At 42.1% G+C, this 19,430-nt stretch overlaps 1 protein-coding gene across 7 annotated transcripts in view; it reads left to right on the top strand.

Moving 5' to 3' along the window:
* The first annotated feature begins 2,379 nt into the window (after positions 1-2,379).
* Positions 2,380-19,430, top strand: part of Upk1b (uroplakin 1B) — a 28,951-nt gene continuing 11,900 nt past the window's right edge. Inside the window, exons 1-7 of one of the 7 annotated variants that reach the window (XM_029568243.1) lie at positions 2,380-2,545; positions 14,254-14,321; positions 14,626-14,712; positions 15,252-15,313; positions 15,762-15,906; positions 18,132-18,206; positions 18,794-18,916. In XM_029568243.1, the coding sequence (XP_029424103.1) occupies positions 14,644-14,712; positions 15,252-15,313; positions 15,762-15,906; positions 18,132-18,206; positions 18,794-18,916 (474 nt within the window). In that variant the 5' untranslated portion in view covers positions 2,380-2,545; positions 14,254-14,321; positions 14,626-14,643. Of the gene's footprint in view, positions 2,546-14,091; positions 14,322-14,625; positions 14,713-15,251; positions 15,314-15,674; positions 15,907-18,131; positions 18,207-18,793; positions 18,917-19,430 lie in introns of those variants that run through there. The other 6 variants (XM_029568241.1, XM_029568242.1, XM_029568244.1 and 3 more) reach the window with 6 other exon arrangements.

Here is a 19,430-nt window from a genome sequence, read left to right on the forward strand (position 1 = left end):
ATGGTTAAAGGAGTCACCTAGCCAGAAGGAAAGAAAGTTTTAGCAGAAGAGTTAAAAATTAATTACTGGAAAAATAAATCTCTTCACATTAAGGACTAGAAACTCCACATTTAATCAATTGCAGTTATACAAAAACAAATCTTTCTAGCCTTTCTTTTTTTAATTTTTATTTATTATTTGTGCACGAGTGTTATGCCTGCATGTATGTAAGTGCACCCGTGTTGTGCAGTGCCCACAAAGGTCAGAAGAGGGTGTTGGATCCCCTGGAACTGGAGTTACAGATGGTTGTTAGCCACCATGTGGGTGCTGGGAATCGAACCCATGTCCTCTATAAGAACAGCCAGTTGTCTTAACCACTGAGCCATCTCTCCAGCCCCCTTTCTAGCCTCTTGTCACTTGTTAATTGGGTTTTGTGATTCCTTTGTGTATTTTGAAAAGATTTTCAGATCTTTTAAGGTTTATTTTTATTTATGTACATGTGTGTACGTGTGTGTGTGTTTGTGCACCTATGTGCAAGAGCCCACAGATGCCAGAAGACGGTATCATTTCCCCTGGAACTGGAGTTATAGGCTGTTGTGAGCTGCCCAATGTGGGCTCTGGAAACCAAATTTACGTCCTCTGGAACAGCAGCAAGCACTCTTAACCCATGAACCACCTCTCCCTCCAACCTCCTAAATCTTTAATTTTCTGCCCACAGGGTCCTAGCAGTAAACACAAATACCTACAACATGAGAAGACGTGGTCCTTCTTTGCTTCTGGCCTCCTTCTTGTGATCACAGATTTCCAGGGGAGCATGTTTTAAAGAACATGTTCCTCTTTCTAGAGTTGTAATTTAGATGCTACAGGATATGAACTACAAAATAATATTGAAGTCACCCATATTTTACCGCCCAGATGGACTCCTATTAATATTTGATGAATATTCTTCCTAATGCTAAAATTCATGTATGACTTTTTTGAAAATAGAACTATATCAGATCAGACAAACTATTTTGTAAACTGGGCTGTTCTGTTGCAGTTTTTTTTCCATCTTTAGCTTCTAGTTTCCACGGCTTTTTTTCTCTTTTTTTTTGACAGGTTCTCACTATGTAGCCCTGGCTGGCCTCAGACTCACCTCTGCCACCTCACCTCTGCTGGCATTAAAGGCATGCAGTACCACACCCAGCTTTGGGGCACCACTTTTAACTGTTGTGCAGAATTCTGCTGTGTAAATTATCCTAATTTACCTAACCAGACCCTAAAGAGCTGAAGAGGAAGAAAGTATGGAAAAGGACACAGGTGCCCCATATAGTCCCTCTTCAAAGATTGACTGTTTCCTGTTCTTAGCTCTGTGCAAGAATTGGTCTCAATTATGGGAAGCTGTCTTCCCAAGGTAACCCACACCTAAGGACAGATCATAGGGGGGCCCAGTGCAGCACTCAGACAGGCCATCATCCTCAAAGCTGCCAGGAGGTCAACCAATGCATACTGCATACAAAGTCTGTCCCTAATACTGCTCAGAAAACTCATTCCCTATGACAGGATAATACTAATCCCATTTCTATTGATTAAAGCATTTAGTCACTTCTTTTTTGTGGTAACCCACATGCTGTTTGTCCATTAAAAGCAATATTCTTGGTGTTGTGTATATATGGCCCATGGTGGTTCCAGAAGGAAAGAAAAGACAAGAAAGGAACAAGTTAGAGATCATCAAACAATTACTTGAGGGGCTGGAGCAATGGCTCAGCCATTAAAAGCACTGGTTGCTCTTCTACAGGACCTGGGTTTGGTTCCCAGCATCCACATGATGGCTAAAGGCCACCTGTAACTCCACTTCCAGGGAATCCGACACTCTCTTCTGACCTCCACAGCATTGCACACATGGATGCACTTATATACATGCAGGCAAAACACTCATAAACATAGTAAAAATACATTTTTAATTAAAAAATAATTGCTGAAGCACCTCTCTTTGCTTGTGTTTCTCCCAATCTATTTGTTCCAAATTTCTTCATCATTAGTTTTTGTACCACTCATAGTGTGAACACTACTTAAGCAGTTACTATCCCTAGGAATATCGAATGTGTATTACAGAAATTGAAGTTGGTCTTGACCCTCTGCACATAAACAAGTGTAGCATCATTCAGAGAAGAGAGAATAAACTGGTTTTTTAAAACAAAAAGGCTCAGAAGATAAGTCAAATCAGGCCCCCAAAAATCAACTAAACTCAAAAAACTTTGAAATGTGTATTCAAGGAATAAAGTCCTGATTCAAGAAGACTCCAAAGAAGTGATGAGCTGAGTCCTGAGAAGTTTCCTTTGTCTATGAGAGACGCAGACGGTGTCTGTGTCTGAGAGAGTTGTGTATTCTGAAGCTAAGAAGTCTGCCAGGCAGGTTCAGGCAGCATCAGGCTCGGCCCATGTGAGATGCCTCCTCCCAATCACAGACCACCCTTTCCAGTTCAGAGAACTGCAGCCGGTAGAAAAGCACCTTGGGCTTGTGCATACTGCAGAGTGAGCGGTGCGGCGGCAGGAGGAGGAGCAGGAAGAGCATCAGGCAGCCTTCTGTGAGTACAGGGACTTCGCAGAGACACCCACAGCTCTCTGTGTTTCCCCAGGAGCAAAGCTAGCAAAATGAGACCGGAAGGGGCACTTACACGCTTAGTGAACAATCTGTCCCTTTTTGTAATTTGAGATCTTGTTCTGGGTCATGCTCTTTTTTAATAATCTGTCCCTAGCTTGACAAAAAGTTTCCAGTTCTTCTTGTCAGAAATCATCTGGTTTTGCCAACCGCTAAAAGGATTTGTTCATCAGTTTACTCTCTGTTCTTCCCTACAAATAGTTCTGCTTAATAAACGGGTTGGTTGGGATAAGTCAACAAATTAGCTTCATCTAATCAAGACCGCTTTTACAGGATCTATTATTATCATCATTTAGTTGCTCCAGCAGGATCTTCAGGTCCTAAATATATTTTTTTGTTCTGATATTTTTATACAAAACACAAATTAAGTTTCAAATAACACTAGTACTATTTGATGTTTATAGCTTTGTGATTATGTTTATAAGCCCCAAACTTCTTTTTTTATCAAGGTTTAGGTGTTTTTAAGAACATTCAAGAATTTTTATTATTTTTAACATATTTATAAACTTAAAGGCAATGATTATCTACAATCTCTTGCCTAAGTAGAATTGATAAGCACATTAGAAAAGAACTCACTTGGGTTTTATGCATATGCATTATTTCAGTTACATATCTTATATAGGGTATGTACTTTTTCTAATTGAAATAGTTCTCCTTTTGATTAATATTCTTGATAAAGGTAAAAACGCTTTTGTTTTTGTTCATAGCACACTATTAATTTATGTTATACTAAACTTAAAAATTTCAACTCTATTTTGTTTTAACTACCCAGAAAGACTCCTAACATTTAGCTACCAAGGAAACCTTAGGAACCATTTAGTCAAGAAATGTACCTGAAATGTTTTGGTTTGTTTTTTTTTTTTTTCTGACCCCCTCCTGCTTACATTCCTAACCAGAGCCAGCAAATCAGCCTTAGAATGTGCTGTACCCTGCTCTGGAATCTGGACTTGACGGCTCTGCAGGCTACCCACAAACCTGATGGGCCACTGCTGTCTAACTGGAACAGAGATCACATTGATGAGGAGGGTCCCCGATTTCTTTCTCTCTCTCTCTCTCTCTCTCTCTCTCTCTCTCTCTCTCTCTCTCTCTCTCTCTCCCTGAGTGTTCTCTGTGGTACTCCTGCCCTGGGACTGGCCTCTCACTGCCATTGCCCACCCCAGTAAGCACCTGAGATACTACTTAGGTTGAGTCCCGGATTTCAGGTGGGTGATCGACAGACTGCCAGCATCACAAGAAGCAGCAGGAACTGAGCACTGATGTCCAATAGGACTTCTTGTGATGAAGCAATGTCCTAGACAAGAGCCCCTCGCCACTTGAGGGTATGGGGTGCTTGAGGTGTGGCAAAGAAACTGCCGAGCTGAATCTTCACTTCTGTTGCATTGAAGTCATTTGACTTTAAACAGCTACATGTAGCCACTGGCTGCCATATTGGTCAACACAAGTAGAGAGCCTTAGAACAAAACAGTAAGGATGTGTATGGTCAACTGTGAGTGTCCAAGATTTCTCTTTCCATCATTTTCTAGGATCCATCTTACAGCAAATTTAAGTAGACTTTCCTGGTCTAAAGTCTCCACACCCATCTTTATATTCAGTCATGCAGTTCTCTGCTCTCATCTTGGGTTAGGGGCAAGCAACAGCATATTATGTTTCTTATTTCTCTCTCTCTCTCTCTCTCTCTCTCTCTCTCTCTCTCTCTCTCTCTCCCTCCCTCCATCCTTCCCCGCTTCCTTCCTTGGAACCCCCTTACTTCCTGCTCTTTTGTTAATCCAAATTTCTCTAGCATGAGAGGAGTCTGAGGTGTGGTTTGTGTGTTTTCTGGTGTAAGAAACTTAAGTGAGGAAAAGAGGTAATGAACTTGAAAAAATTATCTCATACTTGGTAGGTGAGTCTCACTTTGCTTTCTTCTGCTTTGAAAATTGTTTTGTTTAGTGAGTAGTTGTTTTAGGCGTATTCAATGTGTCTAGAAGCATCAATACCCTGAGTATGAATAACTTCCTAAGAAAACAAACCGAATCAAGGTACAAGAAAAGAAAAAAAAATACAACTTTAACCTCTTGAAAATCAGTACTTCTAAAAAACAAAGAAACTCCCAGGGTGTTGAGTAATTTTCATAAATCATGGAGGCCCTAGTCGCTGGGAGGTTCTTCCATGGGGTCCTCGGGGAATTCCTTGACTGAGGTACGCTGGTTGGTCTGTGGGGCTGTCATCACTGATGCACGCAGCCATGTCTCTGCCTCTGTCTCTGCCTCTGCCACTTGCCACTCCTACAATTCACCTCATCCCATCCATGTCTTTTCTAGCTCTCTCAGGTAAAGAAACCTAACATACATGAGGAAAGTGCTATGTGAGAATGATATGAAAAGTTTCAGAGGGTCACAAGTGTGACTCTTCTCCCTCTATTTCCCCCTCTCCTTCTCCCTCTCTTTCCCCCTCTCCTTCTCCCTCTCCCTCTTCCTCTCTCTCCTTTTTCTTTTATGTTTAGAAACAGTCTTATCATGTAGCCCAGGCTGGCCTCAAACTCAGTTTTTCTGTCTTGGTCTTTTGAATGTGCCCCCACCCCCAGCCTCTGAGGAGGGAGGTTTGTCTTTTTAAGCCCTGCTTTCACTGGGGTCTGTATCCTTCTGGGGGTAACTTTCTTCTCCCCTTCCCCTTAAAAATCAATACGAAGAAGGATCTGAAAAAAATCACGCACAGTGAGGCATCACCACTGATGGCTCATGAGAGTCAATATGATTCTTTTCCTGTGTGTGTTTTCATTTCAATCAGGAATAAAAGAGGATTCTGTACTTGTGGTGTTTCAGAAATTAAGGGGAAGAGAGAGGAAGACTTTGAGCAGAGGGAGATGATAGCTTTCTCCTGTTGGCTTTGTTTATGATTCCCTTGGTAGCCTAGCCTGCAGGACAGAAGTCAGGTTCAAGGACAGAGGTTTGAGAGTTTCTCTTAATTTTAAGCAAACAGAATGGCAATGATATCTTCTTATCTTAAAAAGAAGCTTTAGGGAGCTGGAGAGAGGGCTCAGCTGTTAAGAACACTGGTTGCTCTTGCAGAAGTCCCGGGTTTGAATCCCAGCACCCACATGGCAGCTAACAACTGTCCATAACTCCAGTTCCAGGGGATCTGACGGCCTCTTCTGTCCTCTGCGGGCATTGCACGACACAGGTGCACTTACCTACATGCAGGCAATACATGCATACACATAAAAATAAAAATAATAAATAAAATATTTTTTTTAATTCCTCCCTAGTTAGATAATTTCTCAGTGAGACAAAAACAGCCAAGAACCATTGACTTCTTTGTCTAACACTCTAAATGCTTATGTTTTACTTTTTTTAAAACTATTCTTTGCCAAACTGAGTTCTTAATGCACACAATTCATTCCTTTGTAAGTTCAGAATAACATGAAGCAAGTGTGGATAGAGGAAAGTACCAGGCTAGGTTGCTGTGGCAGAAGCTAACAGGGAAGAAAGCTTAACCACACATTCATGCCAAACAGGACACAGCATAATGCTCCTGTTAACTCAGAACAGAAAGAGGGGCACAGAGAAGGAGGCATAATTCCAGACAAGGGTAGCTGGAGAAAGAGTTTTATCTGGTCTTCAGTAGATGGAAAAGGGTTCAAATGGCAGGAATGGGAGGAGTCACAAAGGGAGGGACAACCTAAGTACAACCAAGATGCTTTGGCTCAGGATGCCAAAGGGAGCGGGCAGCCTTCTGGAACCACCTGGGTACTGTTTTGAGTAGCACCAAGAAGTCACACTTTATTTCTTTGGTTGTCCAATTTCTCTTCCACTGACTAGGAGAATGGAGCGGTTGGTTCTGATCAAATACTATAGAAAAAAGGAAAGAGAAGTAAATCATAAATCTGTCTCCAAGAATTGAAAAGCCTAGAGATTCTTAAATTCAAATGCCCCAGAATGGGATGGGAGCCAGTCTTGGTCTGAAGACATTTGTCAGCAACAGAGAATGCTGGGCAAGAGGAGCCATAGGGGCAGAGTCCAAGGAAGAAGCTTGTGTGCGACAGGGAGCCCTGGGAAGTTATAAAAGCAGAGCTGTGTTCAGGACAATAGAGCTCAACAGTGAGTAAGTGGCTGGCTCTTAAAAGACTTTGTATCTTTATGGACCACAAAGTATTGCTATACTAAATTCAAAATAATGAAGTTGATCATTTGGCCTATATTTGCACTATAAAATAAATTCTAGTATATACAGTTAAGAATAGTACCTAAGATTTAAGAAATGTTATGACAAGAAAGCACTTAAAAGCACAAATTTTGATAAGTAATTTTTCTTCAAATTAGAAAATATCTGCAATTATTTTATTTGGGAATCAAAATGTGCTTTCATCATACAAAAGACTTCTGGGTGCTAAAGGGCTATTTGAGAACATCTGCTTCAAAAAGTTCACCCCAGAAGCACTAGGTAGAATGGAAACAGAAGTTGCTGAATTCATTTGAACCAGAAGCTAGCAGCTGACTGAGAATTGGAAGAGTTAAAATGATCTTGGGAGTTATCGAAAAATGATCATTTTTTCTTCTATTGAAAACATAAGTCCATCCCATTTGGGAAGATATATTAGCCAAAGTTTTACTTGACCAGAAGGTTCTCTAAGAAATAAAACTGAGGGGCTGGAGAGATGACTCAGCTGTTAAGAGTACTGGCTGGTCTTGCAGAGGACTTGGGTTCAATTCCCAGCACCCACATGGCAGTTCACAACCATCTGTAACTCCAGTTCCAGGGGATCCAGAGGCCCTCTTTTGACCTCTGTGGGTATTTCATGAAACAAGTTCATCTACCTACATGCAGGCAATACATTCATACACTCAAAATAAAAATAAAAAGAAATAAAACTGATAGGATGCACATGGGTATCTCTCTCTTGCTCTCGCTCTCTCTGTGCGTGCGTGCGTGTGCGTGTGTGTGTGTGTGTGTGTGTGTGTGTGTATTGATCTATTGAGATCTATTGAGATCTGCAGAGTGGGTTAGAGACTACAGCCAAGCAGCAAAAGCACAAGCTTTGGATAGATCTAGTTTGAACCTTAGCTTCACCACTTGGTAGTTTTGTGACTTGGGGTCTTGTTGAGCTTCATCTGTAAATGGGAATTGTAATATCTAGCTTCTAGGGGCACTAAAAATTAAATGAGGACATATATGAAGTTCTCACACCTTACTAATTATCTGCCAATATTCGTTTGCTTTGCTTTTGCCACAGTTCCTTGAAACTTCTTGAAGCAGGTAGACTAGAGCTAACGAGCCAAGAAATGTTGAAGGCAGCTAAAGCAGTGGCTTCATTAAAAAACAAACACCCCTCCCCAGCCATGTTTTCAAAGGAAATAAGGAAAATGTGATTTCAATACAGAACTCTGCCGTATAATAACAGATCAAATGGTTCTTCTTTGGCTGGAACAAGAGAGGGGCATCTATGTTCCCAGAGCACCCCCTTGTCAGCTCTGTATCTCCACATCACACTGTAAGCAGGGTGATTGGAAACCAGTGTTCTAGAACTAACAGAAAAGAAAGATGTAGGTAGATTACTAAGCTCAGAAGGCAGTTACCCAAGGAGTTTATGGAATGAAGTAGAAAAGTCCTAGTCACACTGTATAAATTAACAGTACACAGTCTCTGTGCAAAGAGACCCTGATTCAATAGATGTCTAGAAAATATTCCTTGAAAGATGGAAAGTGAGTTCACCTCCATCACACACAGCTAGAGGGATCACTAGGAAAGGTCACATTCCTGGAGGAGAAAAGGTAACACAGGAGTTCTATGAAAGCTAACAAATGCCTGAAGGCTAGAGTTGGAGCTGAGTTGGTAGAGTGCTTGCCTAGCCTGCACAGTGCCCTGGGTTCAAACCTAAACACGATAAACCAGGCATGGTATGTGCCTGTAATCCCAGCACTGGGGGGCAGGAGCTGGAGGATCAAAGATCAAGGTCATCCTCCTCTACATAATGAGTTCCTGGCCTACTTGGGTTATGGGCTATCTGCTTGACCAATCTCAAAAAACAAACAACAAACAAATAAACAACAAACAAACAAACACATGCTTAGGAGAAAGGGTAGACTGGTGCACTTCAGATTGAAACTTAAAAGCTTTGATGAAGCTTCATACTGATAGTAATTTTTAAAAATTATTTATTTAATAACCACATAATTAGAAGAAGTGTTTCATTACAACAGTATTGACATAATAACAATTTCCAGAGCTAAGGTGCATCCCTTTCAAAATTGGCTGTAAATTTTTAGGTTTATAGTTGAATTAATACAGTTATACAATATTGTACTCAGTATAAACCCTATAAGACATAAAATTGAATGAGGTTTTAAACTTTAAAGACACACACACACACAAAGACAGATGAGTCAGTTTGTTACCTTTCTAAGAAGAGAAAGAACAAGAGGGAGGGACACATAGTTGCTTCTCTACATACAGGATACAAACTTGTTCTCTCTGAATGCCTGATAAAGAAGTATTAAATAAACATCTTGTGATAATGCTAAGACATGGTGTCTAGCTGGGGTTTTTTGGGTTTTTTTTTTTTTCTTGCTAAATGCCAATCTAGGAATTGTTATGAAGATATTTTTTAGATGTTATTTGCTCTAGGCAAAATCATTCTCCCATACATTCAGCTACTCATTCATTTATTCATTCAGAGAAACGTTTATTTACTTAATCTTTGTCTGAGTACCTACTATGTATCAGGCATTATGCCACCCTGAACCTACGAAAAATATAACAGAGTCCCAAAGCTTTCTGTTTTGGAGCCTCTTACAATATGACATAGGTGACACCAAGAAGAAAGAATGCAAAAGGATAGGAAGAAAGCCTCCCTTGCCCAAAAGAAAACCTCAGAGGTCATGTGTCATCACTGAAGCCTGGGGGAGAGGGCTCAACACTGGTCAGAGTGACGGGGAATAACAGGAATTCACCAGTCAGGAATGCTGAGGGAAAGTACAGGCGGCCCTCCCATATGGACTTACGTGCCACTTGGTACCTGACTCTGGCCACACCCCAGCACAGTCAAGAAGCCTTTTCCCAGTGAGATTTTTACCCCTTGAATTCAAGCCAGCCAAGAAAACCAAAAGAAGTACAAGTACGCGTGAGGCCTCTAGGCCCCTCCAGCAGAATAGCCACTGCTCAGGGAACAGGAAGTGGGTGTGAGCCTGCCTCTCCTCCACCTAGGGACCCTGGGCTGTGGATTTGGAAAACATCCTCACAGTTTCTGGAAGAAAGTGAGTGCAGCACTGGTTTGAGGGAAAGTATGAATACAGCTGTGTGTGGAAAGGCTAAGAAAAGAAAGACCCTGGAGACGTGTGAGGGAAGAAGCCTGGCGTTTCTGACCTTTGCAAAGGCAGGCTCTTTTGAGCAGAGAAAATGTGTGTGTTCTGTGTGTTCCCAGGTTGACAAGGAAACCAGCCAGGTGTTGCATTTTCTATATAAAGTAAGCAGTGTGACGGGACTTGGTAAACTGAAGTGCTAAATAACCTGGGGTCCGGCAGACCTGGGTTTGGCTCTTATGCCCTGCATGTTCTAGTAGAGTGGCCTTGAGCAAACAAATCCCTCCAAGCCTCTCTCTTCATTTTCAAAATAAGAGGAAATGGTAAATCCTTGAGAACTGAAGCCCAGCCCACGCTGTGATTTTAACCCAGTGAAGCTCACTTCTGCCTCCAAATTATAAGATATTTGTAAGACTGATGAAATTTGGTACTGTAACAATAAGAAATAAACAGGGATTTTCAGCAAAAACACTCATTGTTTGCATCTGTTGCAACAGTGAGCATAAAGAGTCTAGAACGTACCTGAGCACATTGTGGAGGGAGGACCTTGGGACAGCAGCTTCCATCTGTCTCTGTCATTTCAGAAGACAAGGGTGGCTTTCTTTAAAAAAAAAAAAAAAAAAAAAAAAAAAAAAATTTTTTTTTTTTTTTTTTTTTGTGTGTGTGTGTCTTTGAGACAGGGTCTCCTTGTAGCCCCAGGTGTCCTGGAACTCACTATGTAGACCAGGCTGGCCTTGAACGCACAAAGATCCGCCTGCCTCTGCCTCCCAGTGCTGGGATTAAAGGAGTGCTGGGATTAAAGGTGATCGCCACCACACACAGTGACAGATTTATTTTTAATTATGTGTACGTATGTGTGGGTATGTGCACATGCATGCTACTGCCCACAATGGCCAGAAGGGGGCATCAGATCCCTGGAACTGGAGTTACAGGCAGTTGTTGCCTGAGTTCTTATTTTCTGCAAGAGTAGTAAAAGGCTCTTAACCACAGAACCATTTTTGCAGTCTCAAGACAAGCACAGCTTTCTAAGTTACTGTGTGCCACAGATGGGGGAAAAATGGAATAGCCTACAAATTTAGAACATCCTCCCTGTTGGTACAATCCTGCCTCTCTTAAGCTGCCCTCCCAGAGTGGGGCTGCCTCATTCGCATTTCATTCTGTGCCCCTGTCCAGGTTACCCCCCTGTTTTTCTTGCTCAAATCAAGCTCCTGCCTGCCTCCTTCCTTCTCTTCCCCACTCTGGTCTGCATTTTTCCATCCTAAGTCTGACTCTTGGAATTCTTCCTGAGGTTTTTGTTTATCCTTCCTTTTTCCACCTGATCTGAGCCAAAAGGCCAAGGGAGTATCACCCCCTCTTAAAACACTGGGAAAAAAGCATCTTCAAAAAGCATGGTCAGTCACTAGGGCAAAAATGCTTTGCTCAGGAACCAGTGGAGGCCTCTTGTTGGGTGTCTCCCTGATTCCTTCCTTTTTCTGCATACCCTTTTTGTTTTCTCCTTTACTAACACTGGGTCTGGTTAATTCGACTCTGAATCCATGTTGCTACAGTCAAACTTTAAGCTCTTTGAAAGAAGGAATTGTCTTCTCTCTGTTCTTTGAGCCCAGATAACCACCACCTGTAGACTGCTACGTGACAAGCGGGTGGTAGCCCAATATGAGACTAGTTAGTAAGGAAGCTGAACTTGACCTTTTCGGATATTTTACCTTACTCTCTGTGCTTCTGCTACCTGAATTTCTCTTTCGCAGTCTATTTGTGTGTCTAGTTTAGAGAGCAGCCCAGCTGCTCAGGATTAACGTCTGTGCAAGCCAGTAATGAACTTTACAATGTAACTGATCTGGCTACACGAGTCAGACTCTCCCAGGGGAGCCTTCAAGGTACTGTAAGGCTATCGTGGTTTGGTGAGTAGCAATCAGGGCAAAGAAATGAGTGGCATTTCTAAGCAGAAACTCTACGCTGAATGGGAAATAGGGTAACAGTAGCCCAAATTCTTCCATTCCTTTGGCAAACATTTATGGAGTGGCCAAAAACTGAGCCAAAAACACTCATACATTTTAATGCCTTAAATTTTCATAGCCTTCAAGGTAAATAGAAAAGCAAAAATATTTGGGGGATGTTAGGTTATCAATATATGTATTACAGTGCAACAATGGAGTTAAAATTTAGTAAGACCTGAGTCCCACAGATCCCATCCACACACCAGGAGTTCAGCCAGACTGGCTAATCTGCTATCTTGTGAGCACCATGCTCTTTGTTCTCTACTCCCTAACTTTCCCTGGCATGTCTGCCATTCATCCCACATTCCTCCTACACATCCACACCTCTACTCTACTGAACAAAGCACTGATCACAGTTTGCCACGCTCACCTCTCTTCCTCTTGGACCTCCCACATTATTTAGAATCTCTCATTACATGGATTATAACTACTTGGGAACCTAGTTTCTCTTCAAAATCACAAAATCCTAGAACATAACAATCTTCCTTGCATATCTTTACATTCCTCAAAATGAAACATGTCATTTACTACCTTTTGATTTAGAGCATAAATTGATAGCTTATTAAAGGGTAAAAGTGTTGAAAGTGCTTCAAATGCAGAAACCAAAATGATTCCCAAACATCCTATTATCCTTCCAGAGAATCCCCAAGGAGGTCAGAGGCCCATGATTAGTTGCATCTGGCATAAACTAGAAATGGTTTCTGGGGGCAGGTGTAGACGGCAGGTATATGGACCCTACAGTCACACAGACCAAAGATGTCACCAAACTCTGCCTTTGCTGTTTGTGTGACCTCTGAAGAACTACTTCACAATTTAAGCTTTAGTCTCCTGGTGGGTAAAATGGAGCCTCCTCCTCCCTCTTCTTTTTCTATCTAGTTGGGTTCTGAGAATTAGATTTGTGCGTGTAAAGTTCTTAGAAGATGGGCACGGAGAAGCAGCTAATGTCCCTCTCTTCTCTGTGCTTCTTTCATGTGACAGAACTTTGTTATTTGCCAACTATTTTTTAAGATAACAAAAGATTCAGAAAATCTTGATTTTTAAAAAAAAATTTTGTTGAATTTCCATGTATTTCGTACAGAAAATCATCTTTATACTCCTTTCCCCCTTAGCACCCTCCCATAAACCACCACTGGAGTTCATACATTCCGTCATTTGCATTAAGGCCTACCATGTAAAGTTAGTGTCCCCAGACGTCTCTCAGTGCAAGTTCATCCACTGGGGTCTAGGCAGCCTGTCCCTCCCTTTAAGATCAACTCTTCCTCACCCAGCAGTAATTAGCTGCCAATAATTCTTTGACTAAGATTGGGGCCTGCTGTCCATTTCCACAGTTCTGAGCTGGGTTTTTGTCTGCTTAAGTTTACATAGGTCTTGTGCAGCCTGACACCATTGCTGTAGGTTCGTATGAGAAGAGTCCCAGAGCCTGTAGGAATATTTCCGTATGGTCATGCACCTCCTCCCTGGTTCTTACAATCTTTCTGTCCCCTCTTCCACAATGGTCCCTGAGCCCTGGGTAGGTAGATTTTAATATATGAGTCCTGTCCAAGAATCTACACTTTGCAGACTCCTATTCTCTGCGTTTTGGCCATTTGTGGCTTTTTGCATTCCTGGCCCTTTGTTGCACGAGAGAGCTTCATTGATGATAATCGAAAGATGCATTAGTGTTCTTTTCATCCCTGTTCTATGCTCCATGAGCCTTAGGTGTAGAGGTTGCATCCTAGATGTACCACTTAGGCTTGGGAAATTCACAGACAATCTCTACGTGAGAGCAGTTGTGGAATTCTGTAATTATCTCTATCTTTTGAAAAAGACACTTCTTTGATGGGCGGTGACTGAGATAGTTTCTAGTTCCATCCATTTACCTGTAAATTTCTTTATTTCATCTTTTTTAATGCTAAGTAGAACTCCATTGCATAAATGAACCATATTTTCTTTAACCACTCATCAGTTGAGAGACACTTAGGTTGCTTCCATCTCTTAGCTACTGTGAAAAGATCAGCAACAAACATGGTTCTAGAAGTTCTCTCTGCAAAAGGATGAGTCTTTTGGGTATATGCCAAGGAATGGTATAGCTAGGTCATATGGTAGATTCATATTTAGTTTTACAAGAGCTCTCCACACTGCTTTTCATGGACTGGAGGGATAGCACAGTCGTTAAAGGCTAAGGATAATAACCAAAAAATGTAAAATCTTGAATTTTTAAACAGCAACCTGCAAGCCACAGGGGCCCCGCCTATTCTTTGCTTTCCCTTGTGAGTTGCAGTTTATAGTGCCCAAAAGTGGCAGGGCAGTACCAGGGACTCTCCGTGTGTGTCAGCCCCATCATCAACATCTCAGATCTGCTTTTCCTGCCCTTGACGACCTTTCAGAGCTTCAGTTCACTTCTCAGAAGGGTGTCTCCAGTATTCATCATAGCAGAAGGCACTGATCAGACTTGGTAAGCCTTTATTTTCTCCTTTTTAAGATGTCTGTGATTGCTCACCCCAGGTACCAAATTTCTTTCATTACTAAAAGATCTGGTGATCTTGGTTTGGATGCTCTGGGATTTTCTCCTTTTTAAGATGTCTGTGATTGCTCACCCCAGGTACCAAATTTCTTCCATTACTAAAAGATCTGGTGATCTTGGTTTGGATGCTCTGGGATGCAAAAATACAATGGAAAGTCATTAGTCATATTGTAGAAACTGCAACAGAATTCCACAGGCTCCTGTCAAATTATAACACTCTCAACTGTGTCTTCAGCTGTGGGAAATCCCAAAGATGACCAAAGACGATTCCACTGTCCGTTGCTTCCAGGGCCTGCTGATTTTTGGACATGTGATTGTTGGTGTAAGTCTTTAGTATTTTTCAAAAAATTATGTTCTTCTTGTAAGCATGATTTTTAGATTAATCAAAAGTGAGAATTTCAAGCAAAATAATGGCCACAATTGCTGGTCCCCTGTATAGTTCCTTCATTTTAAGAAATGTGGTAATAAATATGATAGCTAGAATTTGTAAATAGCCTTATATAATTCTGTATTACGTCAGAAGACCATGGTAGATAATAAAGTAGACACTTACCTTTCAATGTTAAGCATAAGAACCTTAGGAGTCATGTTTACCACAGTCAGTGTCCAAACACAGCCACCCCACATGCACCTTTGTGGTTCTATCAACTTCACCTTAGTTTGACTTGGGACTATGGTATTAAGGGTGGTGGAGAAGAGGCTAGTGTGTCCTTGTTCTTCTCTACAGAAAGCCAAAGTGACTCAGTGTCACTCTCTGTGGGTATAGGGATGGGGAAGAGCACTAGTATGGGAGTCAGGAGAGCTGGCCCTTGGCCCACTTCTGCCTCTGACTCTGTACGGGAACAAGTCATCACCTTTCAGGGCCAAGAATCCTCATCCATTTACTGTAAAGCACTGGAAAGAGAATCACTGACACTCTCACTGTGAGTACTGCCTGGACACTTCAAGTATGACAACCCAAGAATGTGAAGGATGAATCAGTCGGGTAGGATAACCTTTATACATGAAGGCATTGTCTGAGTGGTCCATTCCTTAAGGGCTTTATAGCTGATCTGAAATTGCCTGTCTTTTCCCAAATAGCAATAAGACAGGGTGACAAGTAGAAGAAGGTATCAAAGGAAAACAATATGTAAAAGAAGGAAGCAGGATGGAAATAGCCATTAGATTTCCTGAAAGTGAGATGTTGTAAAGGAGTCCACTGTATAAAGCCAGTTTAGGGAAGGAACTTGGCTCTGAGCCCACCCCACCCATCTCCTTGTCCAATACTGTGCTTCTGGCCACCAGCCTGACAGACCCACTCTTGGTTTGTGCCCAGATGTGTGGCATTGCCCTGACTGCAGAGTGTATCTTCTTTGTATCTGACCAACACAGTCTCTACCCCCTGCTTGAAGCCACCAACAACGATGACATCTATGGGGCTGCCTGGATCGGCATGTTTGTGGGCATCTGCCTCTTCTGCTTATCTGTTCTAGCCATTGTAGGCATTATGAAGTCCAACAGGAAAATTCTTCTGGCGGTAAGACCTTACAACACCCTATGGGCTGGAGGTGTAGTTCAGTGGGAAGAGTGTTTGCCTAGAATGCTTAAAGCCTTAGATTCAATCCCCAAGACCACATAAACTCTACATGGTGGTACATGCCTGTAATATCAACACTCAGGAGATAGAGGCAGAAGGATCAGAAGTTCAAGGTCATCCTTGGCTACATAGCAAGTTCAAGGCCATCTTGGACTTTATGAGACCCTTTCTCAAAATAACAGCAACAAACAACAAACTCTCTATAGTCAGTTCCTGGACGAATTTTGGTGGAGTTTTTCTCCTTTGCTGAGCACAGAGCTTTAGTTATCAATGTGTTAGGTGGGAGCAGAGTTCCAGATGAGGTTGTAAAAGGAGGTGATTCACTGTGGCGAAGTTGTCCATGCAGGGGACAAGGATGCCCTCCTCAACTGCAAATCCAGGTTCTTGTTCAAAGAACTGAAAGGGCAAACACTTGTGGGGCATCCAGCTGAGTATTTTCCAGATGTGCTTCTCCAGCTGCTATCTACATGTGCCCAACACATCCAGCGAGGAATCAGAGAAGCCAAAGAAAAGACACAATGAGAGCTTGCTTATTGGATTTTTTCCCTTGACAATAAGTACTCTTAAGTATTATTTCAGTATTAAACATTTATATATTAAGATACACCATACAAAGTAAGCGTGAATTTTTCTAAGGAAACAAGAACTCTTTTGAAGAGGGCCCACACAGTCTTTACTCTGCTGTATGGGAACCCTAGGAAATCTTGAGAGGTACCACTATGTGACCTTCCATTCATACCAGTCTGTAACTTCAAACCACTGACAAGATTTTGCCCTGCCTTTTCAGATTGAAACTTTGAGCCAGCAGAGCAGAGAAACTCCTACTTTGACCTACACCTCTGCCCCGTGCCCCCATTCCCTAGGGCAGAAATTTGCCTCATCGTAAACACACACACACACACACACACACACACACACACACACCTCCCTTCCCATGAAATAACTCTCTTACCCAAATGCTCCAGGTCCTGAGTTCTACTTCTGTAGAACAAGCCCAGCCACTTCAGGGGCCTGCTGGTTTACTTCTCTGAGGGAACCATTGCCCTAGCACCCTAGAGCAGAATAATTCCTTTGTCTGTTTGTTCTGTGTGAGTTAGTTCCAGGGCAAATGTACCTACTTTGAAAAAGTGGAGAAAGGAATGCAGGAAGAAGGGAGAGGAGAGGCAGATGTCTCTAAAGACAACCTTCACGGAACCCTGGGCTCCTTTTAGGTCTTCTGTGTGCCTGACACAGGAAAACACAGCTGTGGAAGGGAAGGGAAAGAAAGAGAAGGAAAGGGAGGGGAAGGGAGGGGAGGGGAGGGGAGGGGAGGGCAAAGGGAAGGGCGAAGGGAAGGGGAAAGGGAAGGACAGTTTCCCCTGCCTTCTTCAACTGACTCCAACCACAGTGCCTCTTCCCAAGAAGGACACAAGAACCTAAAGTGCATATGAAAAACTGTGTAAAGACCCAGCTTTCATAAATGGTCCTCACACAGAGTGGCAGGCACTTGCTGTTCAACTATTTTCCAGCCAGAGACTGGAGGCAGAGTTGTGTGGAAGCATTAATGCATGGTGGGCATGCCACCAGCATGCACAGACACATCATAAACCCCACACAGAGAGCTATTTCGCTCCCCTGAGTTGATGTAACTAGAGCAAGGGGTATTTGACAGGAGAGTGTCAACAAGTCACTGTGTGACTGAAGCTGCTTACTCCTCATTGATGAAACTATCCATTAAACATGTTCTGGTTCATCTTTTCCTGACTTCTGTCAGTCTACATCTTCAGCAATCCATGAAGAAAATGACTCCCATGAAGAAGAGGGATTTAAAACGCTCTGCGTAACATGTGACACACTAAGACTCTCTTGTCAAACACTCTGAAATACCCACACATCCCTTCATTGTTTGGTTAGCTCTCCCTGGTTAAAATTCAGAATGATGGATGAGAAAACTCTGAATTGAATGACTATTTATCTAGAAAGAATCAAAATAACTGAGCTTATTCCTAGCACCCAGTACTAAGCTCCATTCCAAGCAGCCAATCTAAGAGGGTTTGTGCAGTGACTACATAAATGGCTGGATATTATATTTAGATGAATGTACTGAAACCTCAGAGCAATCATTTGGGGGAGTTTCCAATTGAAGACCAATCTAATTCTATCTTTCTCACTTGTTTCCTTTCCAGTACTTCATTCTGATGTTTATAGTATATGGTTTTGAAGTTGCATCCTGCATCACAGCAGCAACGCAAAGAGACTTTGTGAGTATGCTCCCCAAAGCACAGGGCGAAGATGATGATAGCATAACACTTTAATGACTGACGTGTTTTAAGATGTGCCAGGCATGCTAATATACACAGTAATAATACAGACATGGTTTTACTTAACTCAAAAACCTAAGGAATGTGAAGTATCACTTGTCTTTTGTAAGTGGAGAGAGAGAAAGACAGAGATAAAAAGCAAAATAACTAAAGATGCACAGCTGACAAATGATGCTGAGAATCCTGAGCCCACTCAGCCTGACTCCCAGGGCACAAGCTGGTAATCCTGGTACTGGTCACCTCTCTCATGGGAGTCACTCACTATTCAGAATCTTTCTATCTCTTCTTTTCATTATTTTTCCTAACCTATGCCATCTGAAAACATCTGTCTACCCTCATCATGCAGTGATTTATTTCCTATATGAAAAACCAGAGCAGCCCTAGCCAACTGTGCTTGGTGTCCTTAAGAGTAGTACCACTCCAAGAGAATGCTCTATGTCCTTAGCAAAAGGTTCTAATAAAGGATTTACCTTCCTCTGGGAGTTGGTGTGCTGACGTTCTCACTTGTGTTGTCCCCACCCCTGCAGTTCACACCTAACCTCTTCCTGAAGCAGATGCTGGTAAGGTACCAAAACAACAGCCCCCCAACCAATGATGATGAATGGAAAAACAGTGGAGTTACCAAGACTTGGGACAGGCTCATGCTCCAGGTAAAATGTCTGATCCTGGGCTGATCCACTGCACATCTAAAACCCGTAACCACCAGGGCATAGGTGGGACTGAGGTCAGAGCCTCCAGGGGCTTCCTGCAGGAAGAAAAGAAACTTGTTCCAGGCCAGGTCAGTTATGTCTCCTGTTTAGAGGTGAGGATGGGGATGAGGAGATGTTATACATGTGACTCAGTCAGGCATGTAGATCTGCATTTATCTCAGACCATAATGTTGATTCACTTACCTTAGTAGGGGGTACATTAAAAAATTTAGACTAAAAATATTAGAACTTAGGTCTGATATACATTTACATTTGTGTTACATTACAGTGAACACAAATGGCAATATATGCCTGTTTCATCTTTTTTATTTCCTATGAGGAGTTCTGCTAAGTGCCAGGAAGTATGATTTGATTCCATCTCCCATTTTTTTCTAACTGGTGATCATACTGTGTGTCTAAATTTATCTCAAATACCAGCAGAACCCCAAGTCTTCCAGATGTTGTCATATATATA

Source organism: Nannospalax galili, unplaced genomic scaffold, assembly GCF_000622305.1.
Source record: "Nannospalax galili isolate Female #2095 unplaced genomic scaffold, S.galili_v1.0 scaffold18, whole genome shotgun sequence".
NCBI lineage: Eukaryota > Metazoa > Chordata > Mammalia > Rodentia > Spalacidae > Nannospalax > Nannospalax galili.